Here is a 27477-nt window from a genome sequence, read left to right on the forward strand (position 1 = left end):
GAAACACGTGTAACTAACTTTGAGGGTTGTTGGATGGTGCCCAGACCTGCATGCACAGGCACTACTATTGGCTGGATGATAGACATGAGGAAAATCTTCCCTCAGAAAAGTGGATCAATTCTGGGACAGGGCACCAGAGAGGTGTAGATTGCCATGCTGGGTAGCTTTCAAGATTCAGTGGGACAAAACCACAGCTGATTTCACATGTTGCTGGCAACAGTCATACTCCAAGCAAGGTTTGACTGGAGACCTCCAGAAGACCCTGCCACTGGCACTTCTAGGATGTTGTGATATATTTAACAAAAATCTAGCCATGATGCTTTTCAGGAAACGAGCTGAAAACTGAAACGAGCTCCACCGAGCTGACAGAAAAGCTAGTTTATGAAGAGTTGCCCCAAGCGAAGACAGCGTGTAGCTAGTTCTCCAAGGGGCATGAAAACAAACATAGTCGTCGCTGCCCCTCAGCAGCTCGCTCCTGCCGCTTACACCGTCTGCTACAGGTGAGCGCATCTGGGGGCTGCTACAGCGACCGGGCCAGCATGCTGCCACCGGGCATCGTGTGTAGGAGAGCCATCCAAGGCGGGATGCGCTCACAAGCGCCGGCCGGAGCGGCGCGGGCTCGGGGGACACGGGCGGGAAGCCAGGGCGGGAGGCTGGGGACGGGAGAGGGATGCCGAAGCCGGGTAGCGCTGGGGGTCTCGCCGGCCCTCCCGGCGGAGGCGGGCGGGGCGCGGGGCTCGGGGCCGCCCCCGGCGGGCGGAGCCGCCGCCGCCCCCGCCCCGTCCCCGTCCCCCGTCGGCGGCGCGGCGCGGGGCGGGCGGCGCTCCCCGCCAGCGCAGCGGCATGAAGGAGGCGTCGCTGCCCGGCACCTCGCTGCAGCGGGCCTGCCGCCTCCTCGTCGCCTTCTGTGCCCTCCACCTCTCGGCCACGCTGCTCTACTACCTGGCGGGCAGCGCTCTGGGGCCGCCGGGCAGCCCCGAGCCGCCGCCGCGCCGCCCGCCGCCCGCCAACCTCTCGCTGCCGCTCTCCCGCCCGTCGCCGCTCGCCGCCCGGGCCCGGTCCCCGCCCGCCGAGCCGCCGCCGGGCCCCTGCCCCGAGCCCTCCCCGCTGCTCGGTAAGTGCCGTCCCGGCAGGGTTTCGAGGGGACGGGCAGGGGCCCCGCCGCCCCGGGGAGGAGGCACGGGTGGGCGCCGCCGGGTCCCGGTGCGCCCGTGGGTGCCTCTCCGCGGAGCGGGCGCTGTGACAGCGGCGCGGCTGCCCTCGCGTGTGCCGCCGGCGGAGGGGCATTGTGGGAGAATCCCCGGGGAGCCGGTGCGCAAGGACCGCGGCGCGGATGCTGCCGCAGGCACGGCAGCGGCGAGCGGAGCCCCTCTGCTCTCGGGAAGCGCTCCCACCCCGCCGGGCTCGGTTTCTCTCTGGCTGTCGTCGAGGTTGGGTAATTTCCTCTCGGAACGCTACACAAAATGCTGCTCTTGCGCAATGCCAAGCTCAGGAGGGCTTTTTGCGATGTGCAGACTTTTCGTAGCCTTTCTCTGTTCGCGGACCTGCTGAATGAGCCGCACGGGTTTAAAATGAGCTGTGAGGCAGGGTCATGAGTACAGTTGTTATGTATCCCAGCGGCGCTTTCAACTGGACTGGTCCTGTTATGCAGTACCGTGATACGTGGCAGCCTGGCGTGTGTTTTATCTGCACTGGAGCTGTGTGCAAGGCTGGCACAAGGAATGCTAGCAGGATCTCGGCGGGTTTGCAGCTTGCTGGTGGTCTCATTTTTACTATGTGATGACCTGGGGCTGTTTTGATCTGCTGGATTTGGGACAAATCCAAAGAGTTAGGGACAAGAGGAATTTCAGATTCTTTTCGTACCTTTAAAAGGCTCTCCCACCCAACTTGTTGCTTGTAACTGCTGCTCCTTGAACAGAGTGTAGGTAGGGTTGATACCGTGACCTGCTGGCATCCCAGCTGACTGTAGCCTGGCCACACCTTAGGCCCTTGAGCCTGGGGATAATCTCCTTCATCCTTCAAGTGTGCTATTTCAGCATAGGTACCTCTGTTACCACAGATCACAACTGGGGAAGAGACTTAAGAGAAGCTACCTGTGGTTTTCCGTTTACGGAACCGACAAAAAAAATTCATCTTTTCTCATGGTGCTTGCTGGTCAGCTCTTTATGGATCAATGCATCTGAATTAGAAATTACTGTTTTGTTATTTTAGGAAGGTGGTTTTGAGGTCACTAAAAGAAACTGTCCTGTGTTTTGTGTTGTTTTTGATTAGTTTCTTTCGCTTTTTTCCCCTACATTACTTATGTTGAAAGTGGCTGTGCGAGCTTGTCCTCAGAGAGTGGATGTGGGAACCCTTTATGTCTTTGCTTTGAATGGTCTCCACTTAGTCTGATCCTGTCAGGAGTGAGTCATATGGTTTGGAAATGCCTGGAGTTTAGAGAAATGCTCTTAGTGACTCCAGGATTCAAAGTGTTATTGGAATTAATTGCTGAAGGATTATTTAAGATGTTTTAAATCATCTTTGTAACATCTTCAGTGCTGTTCACTGAACCTTCCAAAAGCCTTATGAGGGTACTGGCAGTGGTTACAGATGGTCAAGAGAGTTACAGACCAAGGAAGAAGTAGCTCTTTACAATAGGGTAGGCTCTGTTACCTTCAGTACTTGTGGGGTGGCGCAGTCACATGCAGCCTGGCACTGTCACAGCATCAAGATTTATAGCCAGCATGTAGGTGAGAAACTGTTTGTTCTGGGTTTTTGTGTGGTTTTTTTTTTTTTTTTTTTTTTTTTTTTTTTTTTTTTTTTTTTTTGTTTTGTTTTTTTTTCTCTGTTCTTTTCAGATTTTGGTAGGAAACAGCATTTGTTAAACAATTGTGTCATGCCTCGCATGTTGGTCAGAGGTGAGTCTGCCCTGATCAGCATCTCATATGTCCCTAAGGCCACTGAGGAATAGGGGATGTGCACTTTGTGGGCACTTCCTGTGGGAATCTAGAGCTTCCCTCTGGATGCCCTGAAAGGCCTGGGACCCTGGCAGGGGGCCAGGAACCCCCCTGTGCAGAGCCCCAAGAGACACTGTCTCTGATCTCTGTCCATGGAAGAGTTTTCAATCTTACAGGATGAATTACAAGCTCTGAGTGTTTGATATGAGTAATAATTAAGTGTGGCATGGGTGCAAGAGTAAAATTTTAGGTTTCTAGATTAGAGGTTCAAAGGGGACAAGATGGAGGAAATTGGGTGTGTTTTGTCCTTTTTATCCTTCTTCATGCCCTCCATGTTTCACTGTAGTGTTGGCATTTTTCTATTGGTTTAGGCTGGGGACACACTGTTCAACGTAGGTGACAGATATTGGCACATTATTGTAAATACAGCACAGGTAGTTTCTGGTATATAATGTTTGTAACATCCCACTGAGGGCAGAGCCGCACACTCTGCCCTGCAGGACAGACCTGTGGCAGGGCAGCAGAATATGTTAGAGATAAGCAAGAATAAACAACCTTGAAAACCAGCACAGACAAATTATGACTTATTCTTTGGCAACGGGGCAGAAAGACAGAGGCTTTTTATAATCTCAGGATCATCAATACCTCAGATTCCGACACTTCTGACATGTAATTTCCTCACCCAGAACTCAGAAATACTCCTTTTTGAACTCAAAACTCACTTATCAATATGAGCATAAGAAGTGGGAATTATCCTGTGAGTCCTGTATTCCCAAAGGCATGGGAAGTGCTCTGATGAGAACAGGTAGCTCCAAGTACTCCGTTTCCTCAATAAGCCTACGTTTATTGTAACACATGATTCTGGGTTTTTTAATTTCCTGCCTACCCCTCCCCCATCGTTGTTGGGAAGCATGTGATGACTCACACAGGATATGTGTGACTGAACTGCTCAGGCTTTTTGAATGGTAAAATAGCCAGGTACTAATTTCAGAGGCCCACAGTTTTCTTCCTAGCAGTCTGTTGAGAGTAGTTTACAATCCCTGCTGTCTGGCTCAGCAACAAATGCATTGGCTGAATGAGGTTTAATCTCTTAAAATAAGCTGCCAGTTTTAAAATGTGCTTTTATGGTTCACTTGCTATTATTTATAACTTAAAAGAATAAATCAGGACTGGGGTAATACTATAATTCAGCTTTGAGCTGAAAGTACTTAAAAGCTATGCAATTATTTAATACAAGACAATATAAGCATTTTGGATTTATGCTCCAGTTTAAAACTGCATGCTAGTGAATATCTTAAATGGGGTGTCAGGAAGCACAGCCTGCTTGCTGCAGTAAAATCTCAAGAATTCAAAGAAATTCTGGTTTCTCTGAGAAGTCCAAAAGCAAGTAAATCCAGGTATTTCCTGCAGGTGTCCATTTTCCAAATTGTTACATTCTTTAGGAGATGCTGAACAGTATTGTGGTATTGGATTTTTTTTTTTAATAAAAATTGCTCTCTAGAAGTAGTATGTGTATTGGCCTAAGCACTTTCAAACCAATCAAATGTGTTTCTTCTACCATAATTATGTGGTTTTTGTATTTTGGTATTACATGCCTGCTGGTTTAAGGAGGGTATGCACAAAGGGTCAAATTCTTCAGCTGAAAGATCCCTTTCCAAAAGAGCTCATTTTAAAGCATTAGAAATTTGCAAAGCAGAATTTCATAGACAGGCTTAGCTGTATTTCAGGGATGCAATTTTCAAGTCCTGCCCAGGTGAGAGCATGTATTTTTGGAGGTATTTTAGAGTACAACTGTCTCCTTAGCCAGTTCTACCCCTGTTTAGACACCAGGTGTGACTGGGAGAGCAAACATAAAAGATGCACTCTTGCCCTTTTTGCTGTGAGTATCTTCTGGGAAAGTTCACCCAAGTGTCCTAAATATTGCAGTCACATGTCTGTTTTAATAGCTTTTCATGCCCATATACAAAATTAGGAAACTGATAACTATGTACACTAGTAATATATGGATATTCACAGAACAAAAGTGTAGGTTAATGTGGACATTTTGTGGGCAAGTTAGAAGGAGTTTTACTGCTGGCAGAATCCTAGCAGGACAAAATTGGGGTAAGAGGGTGAAAACCTAAGAGATGCTAAACCCACAGTTTTTTAGGAAGAATTCTAGTGTTGACAGTGCAGAAGGGATTTGGGAGGTTTGGCATGCCTGGGATGTGGTCATCCTGTCATATTGGCCGCCTGCAGTCATAGGCTCTCATCTTGCTGTGGGTAGTTTCTACCCCAGGAATTGCAGGCCTCTGAATCTGGGGGTCACTTGCAATACCAGGCAGTGGAGAAAGCATTTGCCTTACATGTAGCATCTCCCTTTCCTCTCTTATCGGGACCTGCCTTTTTTTAATCAGTCTCTGCTTCTTCCTGCCTGCCTGGGTGCTGGAGGCATTGCTTTGCTCACAGGCACAAGCTGGGGTTGTGCAGTGTCTCTCCACTGCCTTCTTTTGAAAAAGTAAAACAGAAGTTCAGGGAAGAGTATGGAGAGGGTAGGGGGAGTGGGAGATAAAACGTGAATCAGTTTACTCAAATTTAAGCTTTCTTGGCTTCAGAAGAGGGTTTGAGAAACTGCTAAACTTCTCCAAAGAATATGCTTAAGATGTTTGGCAGGGAGCAGATGTGTGATTCTGGCAACACCACCGACAACTCCACACCTATCTATCTGTGTGGCTGGGAGCACATCATACCTCTGAAGGACAGGCTTCCTTGGCAGGCAGGGAGCAGCTTCTGTGAGGAAAGTACCACTAGCATTCCTCTTATCCGGGCAAAGTGGAGGTCAAGGAGTGTTAATTAGGCTCACACAGTAACTTGGAAAGGTACTGTGCTGTGCTGGAGAGCAGCTGTTACAGGGACAAAGCGCAATGGGAGAAAAAGAAAGTTTTCTGTCTCATGCATGCAGTGTTTTATAACATGCTTGTTTCTCTTCCAGCATTGATCTGAAGCAATAGCTAGTTTCTTTGGAAATTGGGCCAAATTTGTGTTTGGAAAGAGATAATGTGCAGCTTTCAAAACTGCACTTGGATGCAGAATTCAGTTAAGCTTTTCCACTTTCCTCCTCTGGTGTGGAGCATCTTAGTCTGACTTCATTCAGCAGATAGGGAGCATTGTCCCTGTCTTGATGGCCATCCTCACTGCAAAGGGCAGGGTGCTGGAGGTGCACAGTCCTCAGTAGGGAGGTGCTCTAGGTCTGATGGCCTCACATACAAGCAAGAGGTGCTGGGCTCCACAGCTCACCTCCTTTCCTCACCGGAGGACACGGCTCTCCAGCCAGCCACTGCTCCACTCCCTCTTGCACACCCTTCTCTGCAGGGCAGAAGGGGAATTTGGTTTTGGGGACAACCCCAGCCAGTCCACAGCAATACTGCAGAGAGGGGGCCAAAGATTTGGGGTGTTGGGCATGTGGATAAACAGTGTCAATGTCCAGCTTGCTTCTATTTCTCTGGGTTGGAGACTGTCTTGCTGCTCAGCCTGTCCCCACTGGATCAGTGTTTTCTTTTGTTCAGCCCCTGCCTGCAAGGACAGGTGCCTGGTGAGCCAGGTGTGGATTGCATTTGCAGTGCAGGTACTAATTTCACTGAGGAGTAGCCATGGCTGGGGGCATGGCAAACAGCCTCTCCAGCAGCTGCTGAAGTGCAGGGAGCTTGGGGCAGTCCCCAAGTCACTGCACATATTTGTCTGAAAGAGTTGTTTTTGTCACCACCCCCTGGGGTGTCACTGGGTTTGCTTTGAGGGCAGAGACAAGTTACCTGCAAACGTGTCTTGCAGAATCTGGAAGGCCTGTAAAGGCCTTTATGGGATGGATCCGCCCAAATCTTTTTGCTCCAGGGCAGCGCATGAAGCAGCAGCCATCTCTCCAGGCATGCAATGTCCTCCTGCTGTCCTGGCCTCCTGCACTTCCTGATGCCAGCAGCAACCCATGCTTTTAGGGTGCACAAGCCCTGGCAGAGTTTCAGCCAGACAGACACACCTCCACACCACCTGGCACTTGGTGCTCCCCCACCTATCTGAGGAGTGCACCTCAGCCCCCGGGCAGCGTTGGAATCCAGGTGCACATGCCACAGGCAGGATGGGATGGAGCACTAGGAGAGGAGCTGCGTGGATTGCCTGATGATTTGGGATTTGGCTCTGCCCCTGGCAGAGACATGCCTGAGATGCCACTCCACCTGGGAGGGCTCCTGTCCATACATCCCATCCTGCTGCATAGTGGGAGGTTTGTGGCTGATGTCTGCTCAGCCTTTTTCTGATCCATGTTTGTTTATTTGTTTGCTGGTAAGAGAACCTGGAATTTAATTTTGTGGCGAGTAGGAACAGCTAATAACATGCAGATTGCCTGACTCAAAGGAGGGCAGTTCAAAGCTGCCTCAGTGACTGTGCATTGGATTTGAGCCACTAAGGAGGACTTTTCTTCTCTCCCAGAAGTACCTTCAATCAATGAGATTGTCTTTTTTTTTTTTTTTTTTTTTTTGTTCTAAAGATGCCATGTGCTAGTGTCAGTGCTGGGGATTGGGTTAGTATACTTTTTTCTCTGGCTGTAGTTGTTGAGTTAATCAGACAGACCCAATGTTGCCAGCACATGTGATGCATCCTCATTTTTTTCAGCCTGTTTTCCTTTAGGGTCCACAGTTGCAGATGCCAGACCATATGCAAGCCTGCCCAGGACAAGAGATGAGCCCATGTCACAGGCTTTCCTTGCCTTGGTGTAGCTAACATCTGCAGAGTATGCAGCTTCACAAGTGTAGATCAGCCAAATTAAATGTATCCCAGCCTTTGGGAAGGCATATTTTTTTGTGACAAGGGTATTTCTAGAAAGACTCAAGGAGTTTTTTCTTTTAACTCTCCTAGGGGAGCAACGGCTGCAGTTAGCAAGAGGCAGTGGCTGCCAGCCAGTTGGCCATTTTGACCAGTGAGTTGCATGCCTGTACACGGCTGCTTGGGAGACCCAGATGGGCAAGGGACATGGGGGCTGCCCCGTCCCCCCACCATGGGCATGAGCCATGACTTGAATCTGTCTGGTGCCATCTGAAAAGCTGCTGGCACAGCTCTGAAGTTTAGCTGATGGGAAATTATTTTAATTACCTTAAGAGGAAATTACTGCTTTGCCGAACTGTTGGATGCATCTGCCTGCCTGCCCTGGAGCTGCCATGTGGGGCTGGGGTCCAGCCCTGCTTCACAGCCTAGGGTGGGAGAACTTGCTCTCACATTGTCTGGGCTGGAGCTGATACTGTTTTTCCCAGCCAAGGCAGGCTTGGTGTGGCTGATGGGCCCTTCCTTCCCTTTTCTGTTGGCCCCCTGCAAAGAGAGGGTTGTTGGGTTTTTTTTCTCTCTTGCAAGCTCTGCTTCTCTTTTCCAGCTTTTCTTTCACATGAGGTTTGTCTGAGTGTGGCAGTGCGTGTGTGCACATGGCTCAGCGGATGGATAGCAGCACCCAGCTCTCAGCAAGGGTGATGGAAATGTTCTTTTTAGCTCTATTTGGTGACAGCCTTTTTCCAACTCCTGCTATCAGCTTTTGCTTTCATTTTCACTAAACTAAATGTCTGAGATTTGTGCCTGGCTTAAAGCATGCAGGTGGGTTTTGCTTTTTTTCCCAGTGAAGCTCTCAGGAGGGTGATTCGGATGGCTGGATTACTCTTCAAGCCTGTCCAAGAGACTAGTTTCTGTCCTTCCTATTTCCTTCTCCCAGGGTTACACTGCCTTCCTAAAGCATAAGTTTCCCCCAGTCTGTCCTGCCTGAGCCCTCCAGGGCTGCCCTTTGTGGCAGCAGCCCTGTTTTATATCACCTGTTCCTACCTTCTTGGATGGGGTGTGGTGTCATCCCATTTATAGCCCCTGTAGGGACGCATTGGTACACTTCTGGCCCTGCCAGGCATTGCTGCCTTCTAGTATTAGGAAGGTGTTCTGTGGAGCCTCCCTATATCACTCCCTTTGGTCTAGGGAGGCTAGAGCAGTCTCTAGATTTATTATAACGTCAGGCTGAGTGGATTCTGGGCTGCTTATGTAAGGGTTCTCTCATTTTGGCTCAGCAGGATGAGCAGCAGGAAGGCTGTGTTCTGGCAGCCTCAAATGGCAGGAGGTTTAGGTTTTGTGGCAGACATGGCCATTGGGAAGTGGGGATGGGAAAATCACTGGCACTGTGAGACAGGCTCCTGGGGCTCCAGCACGGAGCTGCCTCTGCTTTTTGCAAGCCTCACTTTTTGCTTTGTGTCCAGTTTGTCATGGCCCCTGGCTTTTCCTGTACACCTTCCCTGGGGGTCAGAAGTGAGGGGCAGGAATGGGTTCGCTTTTTTTGGTGTATCTTTCTCTTACCCTGCTATTGCCAGCTAAAGCCTCCTTTTACAAACTCTGAAATGTTTTGATGTTTTGATGTGATGATGTGCTTTTGTGTTTTTTGTTTTTTTTTTTTTTTTGTTGTTGTTGTTTTGGGGTGGGTTTTTTTGTTTTTTTTTTTTTTTTTTGCAAGCTTCCTGCAGTTGCTTATTTATGTTTTCGAGGTTTTCTTTTGCTAAAAATACACAGTGGGAGTTCATGAAGCTGCTCTGTTGGAGCTTTGTGATGCTGAACCCAACAGGCATCTGCCTATGGATGCTGTGCTGCATGGGTGATCAGAGTTGCAAGTCCACACAGCACTGTCATGCCTGTCTGTTTTCAGAAGGGACTCCTTATACAGTGATTCCTATGTCAGACAGTCAGCTTGAACAGAGTCAGAAAAGATTCAGATGGAGTGAATCGAGCTGGAAAGTTTACCTAGTAAACATAGATAGGGACACAGTTTTGACAGGTGGGACAGTGCTTGCAGCAGACTTTGCATGTTTTCTTGGCATTCCAGATTACATCCTGAGTCAGCATCCTTGGGAAACAGCAGCCCTAGGGCTGCTTGCTATCCAGACAGTCAAATTTCAGTGAAATTATTTAAAGTTATAGCTGGAACTATGACTCTGTTAACCAGTTGGAAGGCCTGTGTGCTTGTGGATTTAGCTTTAGCCTGTCCTGCTTGGGAAGTGAACTGAAAGTGTCAATTTGCAGTGGGTCATACACTGCTGCTGCATTGTGTCAGCCACATGGCTTTATGAAGTAAATTTGTTTTAGTCATTTTGTATTTCAAAACAGCCTATTCAGCTTTTTTCTAGTTTTGTATTTGGTGAATGTATTAACTGAATGATTTGTGTCCACCCTGTCTCAGAAGCACTCGCCTTTCCACACATGGATGTCACTGGTGCCTGGGGACTTCTCACTGACCTACACTTTGGCTGCATCCCTTAGGGCAATATTTGTGAGAAGGTGTGCTGCCCTAAAACTGATGCATTAAGCAGGAGGCTGGAGCAGTAAAGATTGTTTCTCACCAATGACCTTCAAGACAATGAAACTGTTAAATCACTGCCTTCTGCAGCTGTTTTTTTACAATGAATGTGCTTTCTGCTCCCATGTTTTCCTTGACAATCTTCCAGTCTCTGTAAAGCAAGCAAGAGTGAGTGCTGGCAGGATGAGTGGTCTATGTTTGGCTTTGGGGGGGCTGCTGGATGCCAGCCAGCAAAATGCTGTTTGCAGTTCAAAATGCTTGTGGCTGTCCTTGCCCAGCTGGAACTCACAAGTCACCAGTGGGAGATTTCCTCTGTAAGTTCACCTAAATGGCAGACTTTCATTTCCTCCTGCCTTACTCTGAGTGGGTTCGAGATATTAAAAGAACCTTTGTTTGTTAAACCAGAAAGCATTCTTCAGTCTGATGGGGGCTGCAGTTGCTTCTTGAGAGCAGCAGCTGGGAGAAGAGTCCAGTAACTGGGAACACAGATCCCAGTTTGTCCCAAAAGGAGCAGGCTTGTTTAATGGGACAGCAGCCACACCCAGTGCCTGGCAATGGACTAGGCTGGCAGGGTCCTGTAAAGGGATGTGTTGCTTCTGCCCCTATGCTTCCTGCAGCATCCCAACAGGTCCTGCTGCTGGCAACCAGGTGCAAGAAGGATTGGGAAAATAAAGTCCCTGGGCATAGATGCCCAACATAATCCTGTTTGCTAGCTGTGACTGGTTAGGTGAACCATGCCTAGTGCAACGCCTCTGCTGTTTTAAAATCAGAAAAGTGTAGCATCATCCTAGCTCTGAGTGCTAGTCTCCTAATGGATGTGACACTGATGGCCACAGGGATGGCTGGGGGAAGTGGGTTGGGGCCAGAGGTTGTTTTGGAAAAATGCTTGCCACCGTGGTGTGGAAGCAGGCCCCAAATCCAGCAGAAGCATGAAGTGTACTGCCTTCCCTTCCTGCCACCTCTGGCCATGTCCCACAGGCATGAGGATGGCTGTGCCTGGCCCCTGATCCTGTCACCACTGAGCCCCATTCCCGGTCATTCCACTCTGTGTTCCTTCCTGCCCCAGTTCCTCTGATTTTTGCCTCTTCCTCCTGCTGCAGAGCACCTTCTGAGCTCTCCCTGCCAAGCCACATTTAGACTTCAGAGCAGAGAGGCTTCAGCAGCTGGCTCTGCAGCTGCAGGGCAGCATCCACAGGGCTCAGCTTGTACCATGAGGCAGAGAGGGTGCAGAACTGGGCACAGGTGTCAGCAGTGCTGGGAATTGCTGGAGTGCTGGGAGTGTGAGCAGACTGAACCCAGTGTCCCTGGAGTCTGAGAAATCACTGCCTTCTCCTCACATTAGAGGGAAACTTGCCCATTTAACCAGTGCAAAATGCAGACATCAGGAGGTCCCTTTGCATCCTACGACTTTGTAGCTGCTATGCAGCAAAGCTTCCCTGCTGCCTCTGGAGGTACACGGAGCATCTCTGCCAGCTTGGCCAGTCTCTTCTTCGTTCTCTCCAGTGTGAGTGAGCACAGGTTAGTGAAGCAGCACAGAAGTTGCTTCTCCTAAATAACCAGGTAATGAGCCATGAGTCTGGAGAATTATTCCTGCTTTTTTTCCTAGTCACAAGTTGTGGAATGGACAAGGTTGGTTGTGATGGCTGCTGCCTTTTTGAGCTCCGTAAGTCACTTGTACTCATTCTCAAGGGGCTTCCCAAGGGCTGTGTACCCTGTCTTGGGGACCTGGGGGTCTCTGCAACAAATGTAAGGTGGTAGCATTCACAAGGTAGGACACTCAAATGGAGGAGAAGTGGAGGGTACAGCAGCCAAATCCTTAAGGGGTGATACTCAGACTGCAATTTATGGTTGATGCTTTATGCCTTATGCAGGGGGCCCTCAGCAACCCCCAGCTGCAGAGTTTGTGCCAAGTGTAGTTTGTTGACTGGCTGGTGCTGGACACAGGATGTAGCAGCAGGAGAGGTCCTACCTTGGGCTTTTGTGGTGAGTCCCTCCACTGGTGCTGGAGCAGCTGGAAGCAAACAGAAGGGCCACCCTGGCCATTCTGAAAGGGTTTCTCTGGTGCCACCTGGACTTCTCACTTTTAACCTGGTTTTGACACACTGTTTCGGTGGTTTCAAAACCTGCTGCTTTTGAAACCATCTGCAGGAATTGCCAACCAGAATGCAAATCTGGATATGGGGTTTTTTAGCATTTCTAGTACAGAACTTCTAATAAATAAGTAGCATGTCTATGGAAAATATCTCTAATAAAAAAATCAGGAAGGGGATTTTATTCACTTTGCATGTGACTAGCCATAGGTAATTTTGTTGGTAGGAGAACAGAACTATTTTTGAAGTTTTTGGCTCTTGGGCTGCCTGAGGTATGTGAGAGCCCATAAGGCAATTCTTCAGGCTGGCTTTGTGGTGCATGTGCCAGTGGGAACACATGTCTTGGTTGGCCACACAGACTGTAGGATTTGCAGGTCTCAGTGTCAGTGACTCCTTTGGGTTCTGATACCAAGAGGACACATTGCTTATGGGTTTGCTCTGACTTGATGGTGTGAGGTTGCTTTGGGTATGGATGGTTCAAGCTTCATTACCTCCAAGCACTGATGGGGTTGTGTTTGGACCAAAAGCTCTGTTTCCTTAAAACCAAACCCAACCAAAACCCTAATGTGTGTAAAGGATGTATGCTGAGGGAAGTAGATTGTGTGTGTTAATTTGCTTTGTGTTATGACTCTCTTCCAGTTGGTGCACTACGTGTAGAGTTCTCCCAGCCCATAAACCTGGAAGAAGTGGCAAGAATAAACCCACAGGTCAAAGCAGGAGGTCGTTTTGCTCCGAAGGACTGTATAGCACTTCAGAAAGTAGCAATAATCATACCATTCAGGAACCGAGAGGAGCATCTGAAGTACTGGCTCTATTACCTGCACCCAATTCTCCAAAGGCAGCAACTAGATTATGGAGTGTATGTTATCAACCAGGTAAGATGCTAGAGATAAGCTTTTACACAGCTGTCACAACAGTGTCTGTGCCCCTTAAAATAGAGGAATGGTTGCTTTGCTTTGAAAAGCAATAGGCTGGTAGGCAGGTTGTAAGGTTACTTAAAAATAGAAAAAAAAAGGAAGAAGAATTTTGCTTCAATGCTTTTGATGGAGAACCTGAGATCCCCACTTCTGCTCAGGTACAATTCACTCTTATGAGTTTCTGCTTAAAGAAACCACTTGGTGAGGAGGAAAGAATTCCTAATATCACAACCCAATTAATGATCTCTTTCCAAATGTCCTTTTTCCCAACTTCTCCAGGAATGGCATGCAGAGATTTTTAAGGTGACAAGTTGGTATTAATGCCTAGTTTGTTAGTAGATGTGCCATAAATGTGTAGGATTTCACTTTATCAAGCACCTTCTGTTTAAGCTAGTGCACAAAGTCAGGATGGAGAAAACAAAGCTGTAGTAATGGGGCAGGTATGTGGTTGTGTTCAGGGGAATAGAAAAGAAACAAGCAATCATGGGGAAGTTCTTGGAATTTTTGGTTTTGGGGCTTTTTTTTTCTTGATATCTGGTGGCCTTCAATCTGCCTTTTAAAAAAAGAAAAGCATAAAAATGCACATTTCACTCAGGACAAGCTGTCTTAGTTTATAATGTAATGGTGTTTAAATAAGTGAGTGTTGTTCGCACCTGAAAAGGCTTAAAATGTACAGGCTGCAGGGTGAAAGGGCAGATGCAATTCTGAGAGCCTTCTGGACAATTGCACTGCAGTTTCTCTCTTGGATATGTATTTTTATCCTCTTTTCTCAGCTCAGCAAGAACTGAGATAAAATAACATGCTTCTTTAAGTGTTAACTCCTTAAACTTCTGCTTGGATCAGCTGGTGTGTTTGGACACATCAAACACCATGAATATTTAAAATGGTCACCCAAGCAATGAATTTCATCACAGACTTGAAAGTAGGGGGAGACTTATCCCAAGAGAGAAACTGATACTCCATTAGTACAATTTCTCTTGCTTTGCTCATTTCCAGAGTGCCAGAGATCAGGACAAAAGAGATTTGTGGGGAATTAGCAGTAGTTCCCCAGCGCAGCAGCCAAGATGGTTCGGTGTCTGCATCTGACTGTGCCTGTGACCTGGCAGTCACAGTGCTGAGGGCACAAGGCATTTCTGCAGCATTCTGCACAGCAGGACTGGCATGCTGTGCCCTAGAATTGAGCCCTGTAAGGAAACCCATCCTGTGTAAAACAAGGAGCAGCTGGTGCCACTGTGGTGCAGTGGCGCAGGGCTAGATGCAGCCCTCCGTGCTTCGGGCTGCATTTCCTTGCACATGCAGCATTTGCCCGCGTGAGTTACCACAGGGCTGGCTGAGCCACAGACCCTGCTGGTCAGGGGGTGCAGGTGGTGACTCCCTGCACTGAGCACAGCTCAGAAGCAGGAGGGTGGTGTGGCATCCAGCAGTGGTCCTGCGCTGGGGGCTGCTGCTTTCCCAGGCAGGTGAAGTCACCCGCCAGCTGTGAGAGCTGCCTGCATGTGGTTTGGGGCATTGCTTGTGAGAGAGCAACCGCCCCCATTGTGAAGAGCTGGCAGCGCAGCTGGCAGGGGTTTTTCCCCATAGGTGGTGTTCAGGGTGAGGAAAGCAGTGCTGGTGCCCCTAAAGGCAGGCAGTGTCTGAAGGCTGATTGGAGTTCCTGCTGCTGCTGTGATGGTGCGTGCTGGCTTGCATTGCCCTGTGTTGCTGGCTTCTCCTCTTCTGTGGCCTGTTCTCCAGCACTAGGGCTGTGTCCTTTACAGTTAACTCTTACAGAAGTATATATGCCATATTACAAGTATATATGGCAGGTATATATGCTCTGACCACACCCAGCAGATACAGATTAGCAAATTAGACTACTTAATTTGTAAAAAAGTGTTCTCCTTCTGCATGCCTCTAATAAGTCGTGTCTAGAAGAAGTGGAGTGGTCGTAGTAAAATCACTGGATGCATCTCCCACAGGTGACTGGGAACACTGAACAGAGAGAGATGCAGAAAATGTATTAATTCTTCCAGAAATACAGTAGGAAAACAGTCCTATTTCTCTGCTATCTTGACAATTGCTTTTCTCTTTTTCTTGTCTGTCCTTCCCTTTGCATCTGCCCTCCTTTTTTTTTTTTTTTATTTTATTTTATTTTTCCTTCTAGTGGGGAAATATTACCCTTACTTGTTAATCCTGTCTATATCAAAGCAATCACTGAAGCAAGGAGAATTACTGTGTGATCTGGTTCTTACAAGCTGTCTACATGCTCTTCTGTGCTCCGCATCTCATAGAAAGAAAGAGGAGTGCTGAGCCCTGCTACTGCTGCACTGGTAATGTCAAACTTCTTCCTTTCAGCGCAATGTGTTTCTGTCACGAGTCCATTGTGTCTCCACTGTGCTGGTCTTGCGTGCCTGAATGCCTCGAGTAGGACTGGGTTGAAGTCAAGGAGATGATGTTTGTAAAATGTAACAGCATGTAACAGGAGCCAGTGGAAAATAACATATTATGTTTCACCTTCCAGACTCCACCCCTAGAATAACCCAAACCCTGTGTGTTGGAGGATTTTTCAGGTAAATCTGAGATGAGGACAATGGCCAGGCACGCTCTGCCCAGGGCCCGTCAGTGCCACAGAAGTGACAAATTTGCAGCGCCTCCCTCAGCCTTGCTCACTCCCACTGTTATCTGTGTGTTCTCCCACACCTGTGGCTGTTGCCACGTGGGTGCTCAGGTCTAGAAATTAATCTTCTCACTGTATTTTAGCCCATGCAAATGCCCATGCAGCCAGACTAAAGTTTGGGACATGGAAGACTCGGCCAATTCCCTGAAAACTGGGCAGTTGTTCAATGATTTTCCACTAGCCCCAGTGCTATTTGCAGTCTCTTGGTAGTAGTTTTCCAGAGAGGTGTGTGTGTTTGTGTGTGTGTGTGAGAGAGAGAGGTGGTTGGGGCATCACTCTTGCTCGTGTTACTTTGCAGGGGTTATCAGGTAGGTGGGCAAAGGAGGGAATTGTACTCAGCTCCTGCTTACTCTTGCAGTGGCAAGGGAGGCAGGTTCCCACTGTGTCTGCTCTCTCCCACTGTCCAGTGTAATTTTGCTGAGGCCTCAAAACACCCTGTAACAGAGAAACACCAAAGTACCTCCTGATATCTCTCTATGGATCTGGAAATTTGTTTCTACCTGGTCAAGTCCACTGGAGGAAGGACTTCCCCATGGATGTTACGTGTGTGCTTCAAGTTATCTCAGTGTGTCCCTGACTTAGCTAGCAAACTCCCATTGGAGGCAATGGCTCTCCTCCTTGGCCAGAAACATACATCCTCACCATTGCCTGTATGATATCTGAAGAGCGTAGGATTCAGGAGAGAGATGCAGCCACATTTCATCTGTGCTGTCTGCAGGAGCAATCACAGAGCTGCCTCCTGTATAGACGTGGGAAGAAGAACAAAGTCAGAACATGTGGCTTCTTGCTAGTTTACAACTCCTTTAGTTTCCAAAAACCTCAATTTTTTGTGTCTAGCACTAAAAAAAAAGGAATCTTCCCTTGGCAGGTCTGGCTGAACAAACTAGATTTAGCTAAGGTAAGGGATGGGAATTAAAAAGCCTGCATATTGTTTTGCTCAGGCTGATCATTCACCTCCAGGTGCAAGCAGTGTCAATGTCCGACCTTGGAGGACTGAGGCAGCAATTTGTTCTAGGAGTGACAGAGAGAGTTCATTCAGGAACCAGAAGCAGGTGCTGGGCACCAGCACTGAACTCAGACGTGGGTTAAATTTCAGGGCAAGAGAACATTGGGACAAAATTGTCAGGAGAAAGAAAATAGCGAAAATGTGCGTGGACTACATATTTTCTGTCTGAAAGCCTAGGAAAGCATGGAGGCTATGTCTAGAGCTTGACTGCATTGTCAAAGTAGCAAACCTCTGTGCACTGCCTCACTCTTCAGGATAATGCTCCTCTGTTCGAGCAAGTCCAAACAAATCTATTTCTTTGTGACAAAGAGCAGCATTCACGGGATGACAAGTACCAGGCAGAGGCAAGGGATGGAGGTTTTTTCAGCTGTGCTTTACCTGCTTTTTCAGGGGTCACCGGTGGGTACCGCACTCTGTGCTAACCTGGAAGGAAGTTTTCACAGCTCTGGTTTCTTGTTTGGTTGTTTTTCCAAAATGTTGGGGATCAGTCAAAGATTGCAGCATGCAAGTTTTGAGAGATTTGAATCTGAGATACCACAAGCAGACCAGTGCTTCCACATTGCCTTAGGTAAAGAAACAGAGCTTCTGCAAAAAGCAAAACCTCTTGTCAGTCTTTTTTTGTTCCAATATATTGTGTTAAAGCCCCACATACCTTCTGGGACAGAAAACCAGCCTTCTGCTGTCAAAGCAGTCACAGTTGGTAACAGCCTTGCAAAGTTTGCTGCATGAGCTACATGCTCATGTAAAGTTAGTAAAAAATGGCTTGGAGAGGGTTCTTTGTTTTCTTGTATAGGTTGTGATTCCTTTCTTCCTAGTCTTTTGGATGTCAGAATGTGAAGCTGTGGCCATTTGGGAGGAGAGTGCATCAGCACATAACTGTTTGTGCTGATGTCCTGTCCCTCTCCATACACAGGGCTCCAGTGTGAGCTCTGCCAGGGTCCTGCAGGTGAGGTGGCAGGAAGGGTCCTGCATACTCTTGGTGCAAAACTTTGTGCTTTGAGATTTTTTGGGGAGAGGTTTAAAAACAACAGCTCCCTGTAGCACTGTTAATCCTCATGTGTCACCCAAAATATTAGAGGCTACCCAAAGGCACTGGTTAATTACAGCTGAGTCTCTGCTGGTAACAAAATTGGCCTTGAATTTCATTAGGAAAAGAGCAGCCAAAGGGTGTGAAATGAGGCTGCTCTCCTAGACTGACCCCAGCAGTTACTTTGAGTTGTGAGCACATTGCACTTTGCACCAGTACCAGGATGAGTTCCCCTCAGAACCCTGAAGCCAAGTTTGGGTCTGGGGTTGTGGGACCTGAGGAGTGCTGGACAGCAGCCTTTGCTGGGGAAAGAAAACCCTCCAATCTCATGACCTCAGCAGGTTCCTCTCCCAGCCTCTTTCTTCCACTTTACTTCATTTTCTGTACTTGAGTTTTCACTGCTCTTGCTTTATGCGTGATAGTGATCATCTGCCCACCTTATTGTTGTGTGAACCCTTTTGTTTTGGGTGAGGATACTGAGAATTTGCTCAGATCCTCTTCCATGAAAGCTTACTCCTCCCTGTGAAGTAATTTATGCCTGAGGCAGGTGAGGAATGCTTTTGAAAACTGGTTTGACACTTGCATTTTAAAACCTTCATTTGGAATATACTCGACTCTGTTTCAAGAACCTGTGTTAGCTCTTCAGCAGCAGATCTGTTAATCAGTCTGGATTAAACAGTTACCAAAATTATTGCTTATTAACCAGATAAAGCCATTACAAAGAGTGTGGTGTTTCATGCTGCTGTTCCTTGGGCACAGTATTTTATCCATCCTTGATTTGCATCCCATGTTGGGTGTGGGTAGTGCAGGCTGGGGGGACAGCTTGCACAGTGGAGGAGTCCTTTGTCTTAATACTGCTCAGAGAGTGTAGAGGACTAAAAGTGGAATGGATTTGGCAGTCTTGGTTTCCAGGCTGGCAAAAACCTTCAGTCTCTTTGAGCAATGCCCTGTGAATTTCTTTCTACCTGCTCTGTTCCCTTGTACAGGGTTTGGGTTTGAAGCTGCTGCTGCAGAGTGGGGTCTTCGACTGGAAATCCTTACTCTCAAACCACCAGTATTCTTGGGGTTTGGCTAAGAACTTTTAGCTAAAAAGCTAAAGTACTCAGCATTTTGTGAGCCTGTACTCGTGCTCAAATCCATATGTGCTTTTGAATATTTTTGCCTGAAAAAGGCTGAACAGGTTCTCCTCAAATGCTTCATTACTTGAGGAGGAAAGTGGAGATTTTCCTGCCCTGCTTTTTGCCAGTCCCTTCATTAGCTATGCTTGCCCTGGGATAAATATGCCCTGCTGTAGTGTCAGCTCTTTTCAAGTCTTTCCCATCATGGTGAGAGCCTTCCTGATTGCATTTTGCCATCGAGGCCTCCAGGACAGATGAAAAGGGGTGGAAGAGCACCAGCTAAGGGGATGCTGCCACCACAATGGCAGCATCCATCTCTCAAGCTGTAGCCCTTTCAGGAAGCAGCTCATGCTGGCCTGCCATGCCGTAACCAAGGCTGTCTGTCACAGCCATGTGCCGAACCTGCTGCCCAGGAAGCATCCTGCTCCTCTGCATTCATGACTGCTCAGGGCTTGGCAGAGGGTCAGAGATGAACAGCAAAGCTCCTGCTCCTTGGCTCCTGGTGCCATCTTGGGCTTTGCAAATCAGGTCTGGCATGTGATCACACATTGCTCAGCAGTGGCTGTGCCACAGTCTTACAGCCATGTTGTGGCAAAGCTTAGGAGGAGGGTGCTGAAATTCTGGCCACAGCAAGGTTTTGGTCCATGGTCCTGGTCATGGCTGTAAGCTAAAGCACTGCCAATGTTTCTCTCTTTAGCAAGAGTCCCTTCTTCTAGAGGAGCTCCTCTGTTTTTACTTTTTCCTGCTGCTCCAGGAAGCCCCACCTGCTTGCCCTGTGTAAGAAAACTCAATCCTTAAATGCCTAGGCATAGAGTGGGACATAGGAACTGCTTGCTATTGTATCAAACCTGCCCTCTTGGGGGGGCTCCCACCAAGAGATGGGAGCTGAGCTGGGTCTAGCCTTTCCTCAGTCGTTTTTCTTGCCTCCATGGTTTGCAGCTGTCCCAGTTGTCATTGTCCCTCAGGCAGCATTTGGGGTCACTGGAGCTCTGCTGCAAAGGTGCCATGGGTGCTGCAAGGGCAGTGCTTGGGCTCGAGCTCAGTCCACCATCAGGGCATGACAGCCCAATGCAGCAACACTGGCATGTGGCAACAAGTAAGAAACTGCTTATGTCAGCTGTCAAATTTAAGTCACTTAACTGTTTTTATTTGTTTTTAAATTAGGATGGAGAAGAAGAATTTAACCGTGCTAAACTGCTGAACATTGGATTTGCAGAGGCCTTGAAGGAATATGACTATGATTGCTTTGTGTTTAGTGATGTAGACCTCATTCCAATGGATGACAGGAACACCTACAAATGTTACAGCCAGCCACGGCACCTTTCTGTATCCATGGATAAATTTGGATTTCGGTGAGACACCTTTTGGAGTGGCATCTATTTCCTAATACCATTGCCAGCCTAGCAGGGCAGGCGCAGTGTTACACATCCCCGCCCACCATTGAAAGCATGGGAAAGCATCTCTCCCAAAAGCCTGTCTTAACGTGCACAGCCCTGCAGGGAGTGGGTGGCTGCAGGGGAGAAAGGCGGAGAAATGCAGCTGAGCAGTTTATTAAAATTCACAGCTTCTGGAAGTGAAACTAAGGGTGAGGAAGAGCTAAGTAGCCTTCATTTTGCAGATGCCCACATATCCCTTCTTGTGTTTCAGTCTGAAAGCTGGAAGACAGCTAGTGTTTCCACTAGTCTGAAAAGTGAGACACCCTAACACAGTGAGAATTATGTGCAGCTTTAAAAAGATTGCATCAGACACTATTTTAAGAGCAAGACAAAAATTTTTTGGCTGTTTGGTTTTATGCCACTGAGAGAACTGCCCTGGTACATGAGAGCAGCACAGAGTGAAACTTCTTGCAGCATACATTTGGGTTTAGCAAGCTGTTCTGAACTAAAACATGTCTTGCTTTTCCTTTCTGGTTGGTGGTTTGTTTTTTGTTTTTTTTTTTTTTCCCTGTACCAAATCCCTAAGGAGGTGTTTAAAAGCTCATCTTTTGTGAAGACTGGTCATCTAAAGTGAAGTCATGACCTTGTGGTGACCAGTAATGCTAAAGCTATAGCAGTGGTGATGTTGGCAGGGTCTTTACATGTCTCCACTCCAGACTCAAGCCCTGCTTTGGAGTAGGACTGCCACTGGCACTGCAACAGCTGCAGTTCTTTCTTGCACAGAGGTGAAACTTAAAACAGAAATGCATAGCCCTGGGGATTTCTCTGCTTGTTAAAGCAGAGATAAGTCTGTACTAGGTGCTGGTGATCCCTATGTGGACCCTCTCCTTATGCTCTGGGTCTGAATTTCATCTGTCCCAAATCTCCTGGTGAATTGTCCCTTTTCAGGTGGGAGCTGGTTGGCCTTCTGTATTCAAGGTCACACTGCCAACTCAGTTTTGGGCTGCAAGCTTCCTTTTGGGGCACTGAGGAGTGGAGGTGAGCAGTAGAGCTGCAGGAGGAGAAGGCTCTATGGCACATCCAATGCCTGTCTGCACTCTTGCTACTCCTGTGGCATTCATGTCACTTTCGGTGAGGTGATATGCATTTCAGCCTGTCCTTTGAGGACAGTGTACTGCTTAGTAAAAGGCTGCAGCTACTTCTAGTTCTGAAATACTTCTGAGATATATTTGGGACTGAGCCCACTAGTTCCCTCTCCCTCAGCTGAGTCCAGAGTACCACAACACATGGCTGCTTCCTGTGGCAGGAAGGTGCCTTGCAGTGGGTGCTGGCTGTGTGTGGGCTGGGTGAAGGACCGCAGCAAGCCCTTTTCAGGCAGGCAGGCTGTCTGCCCCTTGGCTAACACCTTCTCTAATGTGCTCTTTTCTCTGTTTCCAGGTTGCCTTACAATCAGTATTTTGGAGGTGTGTCTGCCCTGAGCAAAGAACAGTTCACAAAGATCAATGGGTTCCCAAACAATTACTGGGGCTGGGGTGGTGAAGATGATGACATTTATAACAGGTAAATAATTTTTCCTCCTTGGCACCCTGGGATGCATTCAGGGTGGGGATGAACACAGACCTGCTGCTCTCACCTGGGTGTGGGGGACATGAAGGTGGTGTGTGGGCAACCTGCTGGCTCAGTGAGAGCATGTTCCTTCCTGCTGGGTTTCTCACCTATTTCTCAGCTCCCAGGGTGTGGTGGGGAGAGCGTGTAGTTGGAAAAGTCACACATGGACCCTGTCCCTTTGCCATTGTTCATTCTCCCTGTAGTCTCACCAGCATCCACACCAGTGCACTGGCTGGAGAAGTGTGCTTCTGGGTCTCCCAGTACTGGCTCAGAGAAGGAGATTCAGGACATGCAGTTGAAGGTGGATGAGACCTTGACCCACCTTGCCCAATTCAACCCAAGATTTGCTTGGGTCTGCAGCCTTGTAGCAGATCCCTTTGTTCCCAGGAGAGTTACATTTGTCAGGCTATCTGTGTAACGCTGTGAGCCATATAAGCTTGACTGGAAGGAAGCTGAACAAGGCTCAGAAGTTCAGGAGGGGATGAAGCTGTACTCACAGGGCAGGCTGGGAAGACCAGGGCAGAGGAGGAACATGCTACCTTACAGCTTCATGTATCCACAGCATTCAGTGAGAGAAATCATCATGAGGGCCTTGTATTTGGAGGCCTTCTTCATGTTTCTTGGTAATAAAACTACTCTGTATCTTTTCTCTGGGGTTTCTGAGCTCTTCTAGGCTTCAGGAAAGGTGTTAAAAAAAATTGTACCTTCCTGAGGTTTTGGACTTCTGTTAAAAAACTAAGAGAGGGACAGCATTCCAGTAGGACATTCAGAGCAAGGTGGCAGTCCTTTCTTTTTGGGGCGCTTGGATTTTGAGGAACAGAAGATGCCATACAGACGTGAAAAGGAAGAGGCAAAGAAGAAACCAAAGACTTTTTCATCACTGATATCCATGAAAAAAACTCTGCAGGTGCTTTATAGAGAGCATACCAACAAAAGACAGGCTGCCCCTCACCCAATAGGTCCCAGCTGGGACCACTGTGACTCTGACCTTGTGTCTCCTTTATACTGCTTCACCACCATTCACTTTAGTTTCCCCCAGCACTGCAGCTTTCACATCACAAGAAATAAGTGCTCCTCTGGCTCCTATCCAGATGTGTTAAAAACTAGATGACTTCCACTCAAATTCAAGTGTACAGCCTGGACCAGGCTTAATGTGGCGTTGGGTGTGTTTAAAGAAGATGGAGGTGCAAGTGAGGGTGTGGTGAAGTATCTTGGTGTTAGCAGAGTGAGGTCTCTACTCTGCATGATAGTGTCTTGTGTGGAAAACTACTGGCTTTCCTTCCTTTTGTTGGCAAGCTTGAAAGTGCATTAGTAACTCCCTCCTCAAAAAAAAAAAAAAACCCAGTAGGTAAAACCAGTGGTTGTTTGTGGAAGGTGCAGCAAAGAAGCCCACATCCGTCGGGTGTTTAATGTACTTTCTTTCTACAGGCTGGTGTTTAAAGGCATGGGGATATCCCGTCCAGATGCAGTCATTGGGAAGTGCAGAATGATCCGGCATTCCCGGGACAGGAAGAACGAACCCAACCCTGAGAGGTGTGTCTGACCTTTTCCCACAGCAGGTTTAAGGGTGCCTTCTGCCCTTGCTGCTCTGACTGCTTGGCTTTCTATTTGCTGGGCACAAAGGACCAAAGTGGAAAGGCTGCAGCAATCTCCTCTTTGACTAAGCTCTCTGCTCCTTCCCTGTAAGCAGCCACTTTCCCCTTGCCAGTTTATTATGTGTTTATAGACCTTTTCCCAAACATTGCACTATGGCACGAAGGCCTCTCTTCCTTTTTTTTATTTCTTAAATGGAGAAAATTAGATTCTGAGCAATTGTTTCCAGCTTGTTTTTGGGCGCTCTAGTGCAGAGCTGGAAAACGACCTGTGTGATTTAAAAGCTTGGCTGCTTCTTCCTAGCTAAGATTTGACCCCATAGGGATGCATTGGCCCACTGCTCAGGCTGGCCAAATCTGGGAGTTTATGGCGCCGATGCTCAGGTTTTTCTTGAAACACCTGCGATGCTGCCTGAGAGGTATGCAAAGATCAGATTGTTTAAACATTTTTTCTTTCTTTTTTTGTTGTCTCTACCCTCTTCCCCACTTTTTTCCCTTCCCCTCCTGCAGGTTTGATCGAATTGCTCACACACGGGAGACAATGAATTCTGATGGCTTAAATACGCTATCGTACAAGGTGTTAAGAACTGATAAGTACCCTCTGTATACAAAAATCACAGTGGATATTGGCACCCCCAACAGCTAACATAAGAGACAAAACAGACTTGCCTATATTGCCCAGGATATCTGGCCTCACTGATGCATTGTATGTGCTGGTTTTATAAGAGTTGCAGTGAACCAAAAAAAGGCCTCTTTTGGCATGCCAAAGTGTCTCCAAATTGGTTGGAAAAGAGCTTTTAAAAAAAAAAAAAAAGTTTCAAACTTGACTTTACACAACTTTCTAGATCTCCGTTGTTTTGTAAGTCCAGAAGCTGTACATAGGAGTTGTAAATTGTTACTTTGCCAGAAATTGTTGAATCTGATCTATTTGCTACAGTAGTCCCCATGTTTAATTATTTCCTGGACTCAATTTTTTCTGATTACAACTGTGATGTATCAACAGTTACTGCCCATGATATTTGGTATTTTGAATGAGGTGTATGTAGGCATTCTTTTTAATTCATTCCTGGTTTTACTTTATGAAGGACTGTAAAATGCTGCTAAAATTGTCCAAGTTTATGCTTTGTATTAGATTTTTTTTAATGGAGACAGCATAATACAACTTTTTTCTCAGAGTGACCAAAACAAACATCTCCTCTATGTGTAGAGCAGGTGTTGAACAATCAAGTCTGGACTCAATGAATGTCATTATTTCTTTTAGTCTCAGAGGAGGCTTTGAGAGAGATGAGACAGTTTGCCAGAATTTGTGGGTAAGCTCCCTGCATAGGGTGGGAAGCTATACGAATGACCTCTCTAAAAACTGCTGGCTTCAGATAACCTTACTTCTGGTGCTTCAGCTCAACACCACCTGGGATTTTTTGTGGGGGTGGAGGAGTTCAGAGAGGGGTTTGTGGTGTTGATCTGTCTTTTGGGGTTTTTTCCCAATTAAATAAAGATTAATTTAATTGCACAAATAAATTATGGCCTTAACATTTGCTAACACTTGTTAGCAGTGGTAGGAGGTTACCACGCTATTTAAGCATTTTCTGAAGCTTCCTAAAACCAAAATTTTTTCTTGCAAGGTTGTGCATAAAACTTGAAATATTTTCTTACTTCTGTTGTTGTAACATTTTAATAACTCTTAAAAGTAATTTGTGTATCATAAGCAGTATATTTAATACCAGATTAAAGTAGAGTGCAGTGTAATAGGATGTGATTCAAAGCCTCCTTTATCTTTAGACTAGTAGGCTTTTCATGTGCGTCATTATATATAAGCCATGTATTTTGTTTACTCTGTGTATTTGTCTATTAAATCTCCTGCGGTGCTGAGATATTCACAGCAGGGCTGACATCCAAATGATTTTTCTTTGCCTAAAGCCTGTTTGCAATGTGTGTCCTCTATCTGGAACCGCCCTTCTGATTGTTTCAGGCTTGAGGAGCATGCACATTCTGCAGTACTATTTTCTGTCAGTGCACCAGGGCACCACCTGTACACATCCTGTTTTTCCTTCCCTTGACCATGTATGTATGAAAACCTCAAGCGCTGACATCCAGGGAGCTGGTTTAAGTGATTTAAAGCACTTAGCCAGAACTCAGAACTGAATTCCTTCTGGTGAGTACTGAGCCACCAGCTCTGACCACAGCAATTTGCACTTCCTTGGCCTGTGCTGAAGGTTGTTAAAATCAGGGACACTTTGTTGTATTGGGGATCATCTTCAGCACTGCACTTTTTTTTTTTTTCTTCCTTTGTTTGGTGTTTTTGTTACATTTTTTGAGACCTGAAGGTTTTGCTGAACCCTTGCACTGCAGGGGTGGGATCCTGCAGGGACGAGGGAACAGTGCATTTCTTCTTAGGCCAGCAGTGGCTCACAGGATGCATAGGGGCTTTAATTTACTAGATGCCTTTTCAGTCTCACTTTGGAAAAGTCTTCATCTTCTTTGGTTCAAGGCTCTGTCTGGCTAGGCTTGCTGCTCCAGTCATGGTGGGAGCTGCGCAAAGATGGCCTTGCATGGAGCAGGAGCAAAGTGCAAGAAAGGAGGCTTGTGGTTAAGAGCTTATCCCTTGTGGTTATCATCGAATATTAAAAAAACCCCAAACAATATAATAGTCCTTATGGCAGATCAGGCTTCAGGTCTTAAAGATGCAAGGGAGTACAAGAAGATGTGTTTTACGGAAATCAGGTCAAATATCTCCCTGTAAAATACTGGCATGGGTGTAGTCTGTAGCAGTAATGGAAACACAGGAGAGGACTGTTTTTTATTTTTCTTATAAAGCTGCCTTAGAAGGAGGGCTCCACTTCCACAGCTAGCTGCCAATAACCAAAAATTTACCAAGGCTGCACTTGAAAATGCCATGTCTTTGCATAGAGCACCTCAGTTTGGTGCTGAGCCTTTTGTAAGTTGAAGAGTTGGGACCTTCTTCTGTAGTGGTGTGTTTCTGCTATCAGGTGGGTGGTGGAGATGATGACAGCATTCCTTGCATTGAAATTCTTTGATGGTTAGAAAAAAGTTAGTGCAACAACACATTGTTTGGCTGTATGCTGAAATTATTCAATGTCATGGAGGTGGGATGAGCGCTTGTTTCTGGCTGTTGTGATCAAAGGTTTCTACAACATGCACTTTGAAAGAGGGAAGAATGGAAACTGGAAAGTCAGGAAACCTGAAAACCCTTTTCAGCAGAGAGATATTAGCAGTGCAAGAAGCTGCTGCCTAAGTTTCTCTTCCACTGCTAAAGCCACAAGCCATGTAAAGAACTGAAGCCACCATTCGTAGCTCATGTTGCCCTTTGGTGCTGACCTGTGATTTCTAGATCTCATTGTCTCTGTGGTAAACTGTATCAGTCAAACTCATTAAATGCTCTTGACTTGACCTGGCCATGAAATTTCTCTCCCTGGGATTTTCAGGGGCCACATCTACAAACACGTTGCACCAGAGCCAATTCTGACTGTGTCCTATGGTGGATGGTGTTTTTTCCTCTCCCCTGCTGGTGAAAACACTCAAAGTGATACTGATTGTAACTAATGGTTGAAACCCAGAAAAACAGCTTCAAAGAAAACGCTAATGCTTGAATTCTTTGGGATGACTGACTGCTTGTTAGCATGAGGAAGGGTCCTGATATGCTGCTTTTCCCCAGGACGCTATTTGTATGCTGGACTGCCTTTGGGTTTCCTGTAGATGGTTTTGCTTTTGCATTCTTATCATTTATATATAAAGGGATGTGTAATCAAATGTGTATTCTTTACTGTTGATGTCAAATAAAAATATTTTCAGTTACA

General features: G+C 47.0%; 1 protein-coding gene across 1 annotated transcript; it reads left to right on the forward strand.

Annotated features, from left to right (window-relative positions):
- The first annotated feature begins 781 nt into the window (after positions 1–781).
- B4GALT1 (beta-1,4-galactosyltransferase 1) lies at positions 782–27477 on the forward strand. The gene is made up of 6 exons (XM_021537120.2): positions 782–1114; positions 13002–13237; positions 20251–20438; positions 21900–22022; positions 23499–23603; positions 24173–27477. Exons 1-6 carry the CDS (start codon positions 844–846, stop codon positions 24306–24308), a joined length of 1059 nt encoding a protein of 352 aa, XP_021392795.1. The 5' UTR covers positions 782–843; the 3' UTR covers positions 24309–27477.

This window comes from Lonchura striata, chromosome Z (assembly GCF_046129695.1).
Source record: "Lonchura striata isolate bLonStr1 chromosome Z, bLonStr1.mat, whole genome shotgun sequence".
Lineage (NCBI taxonomy): Eukaryota > Metazoa > Chordata > Aves > Passeriformes > Estrildidae > Lonchura > Lonchura striata.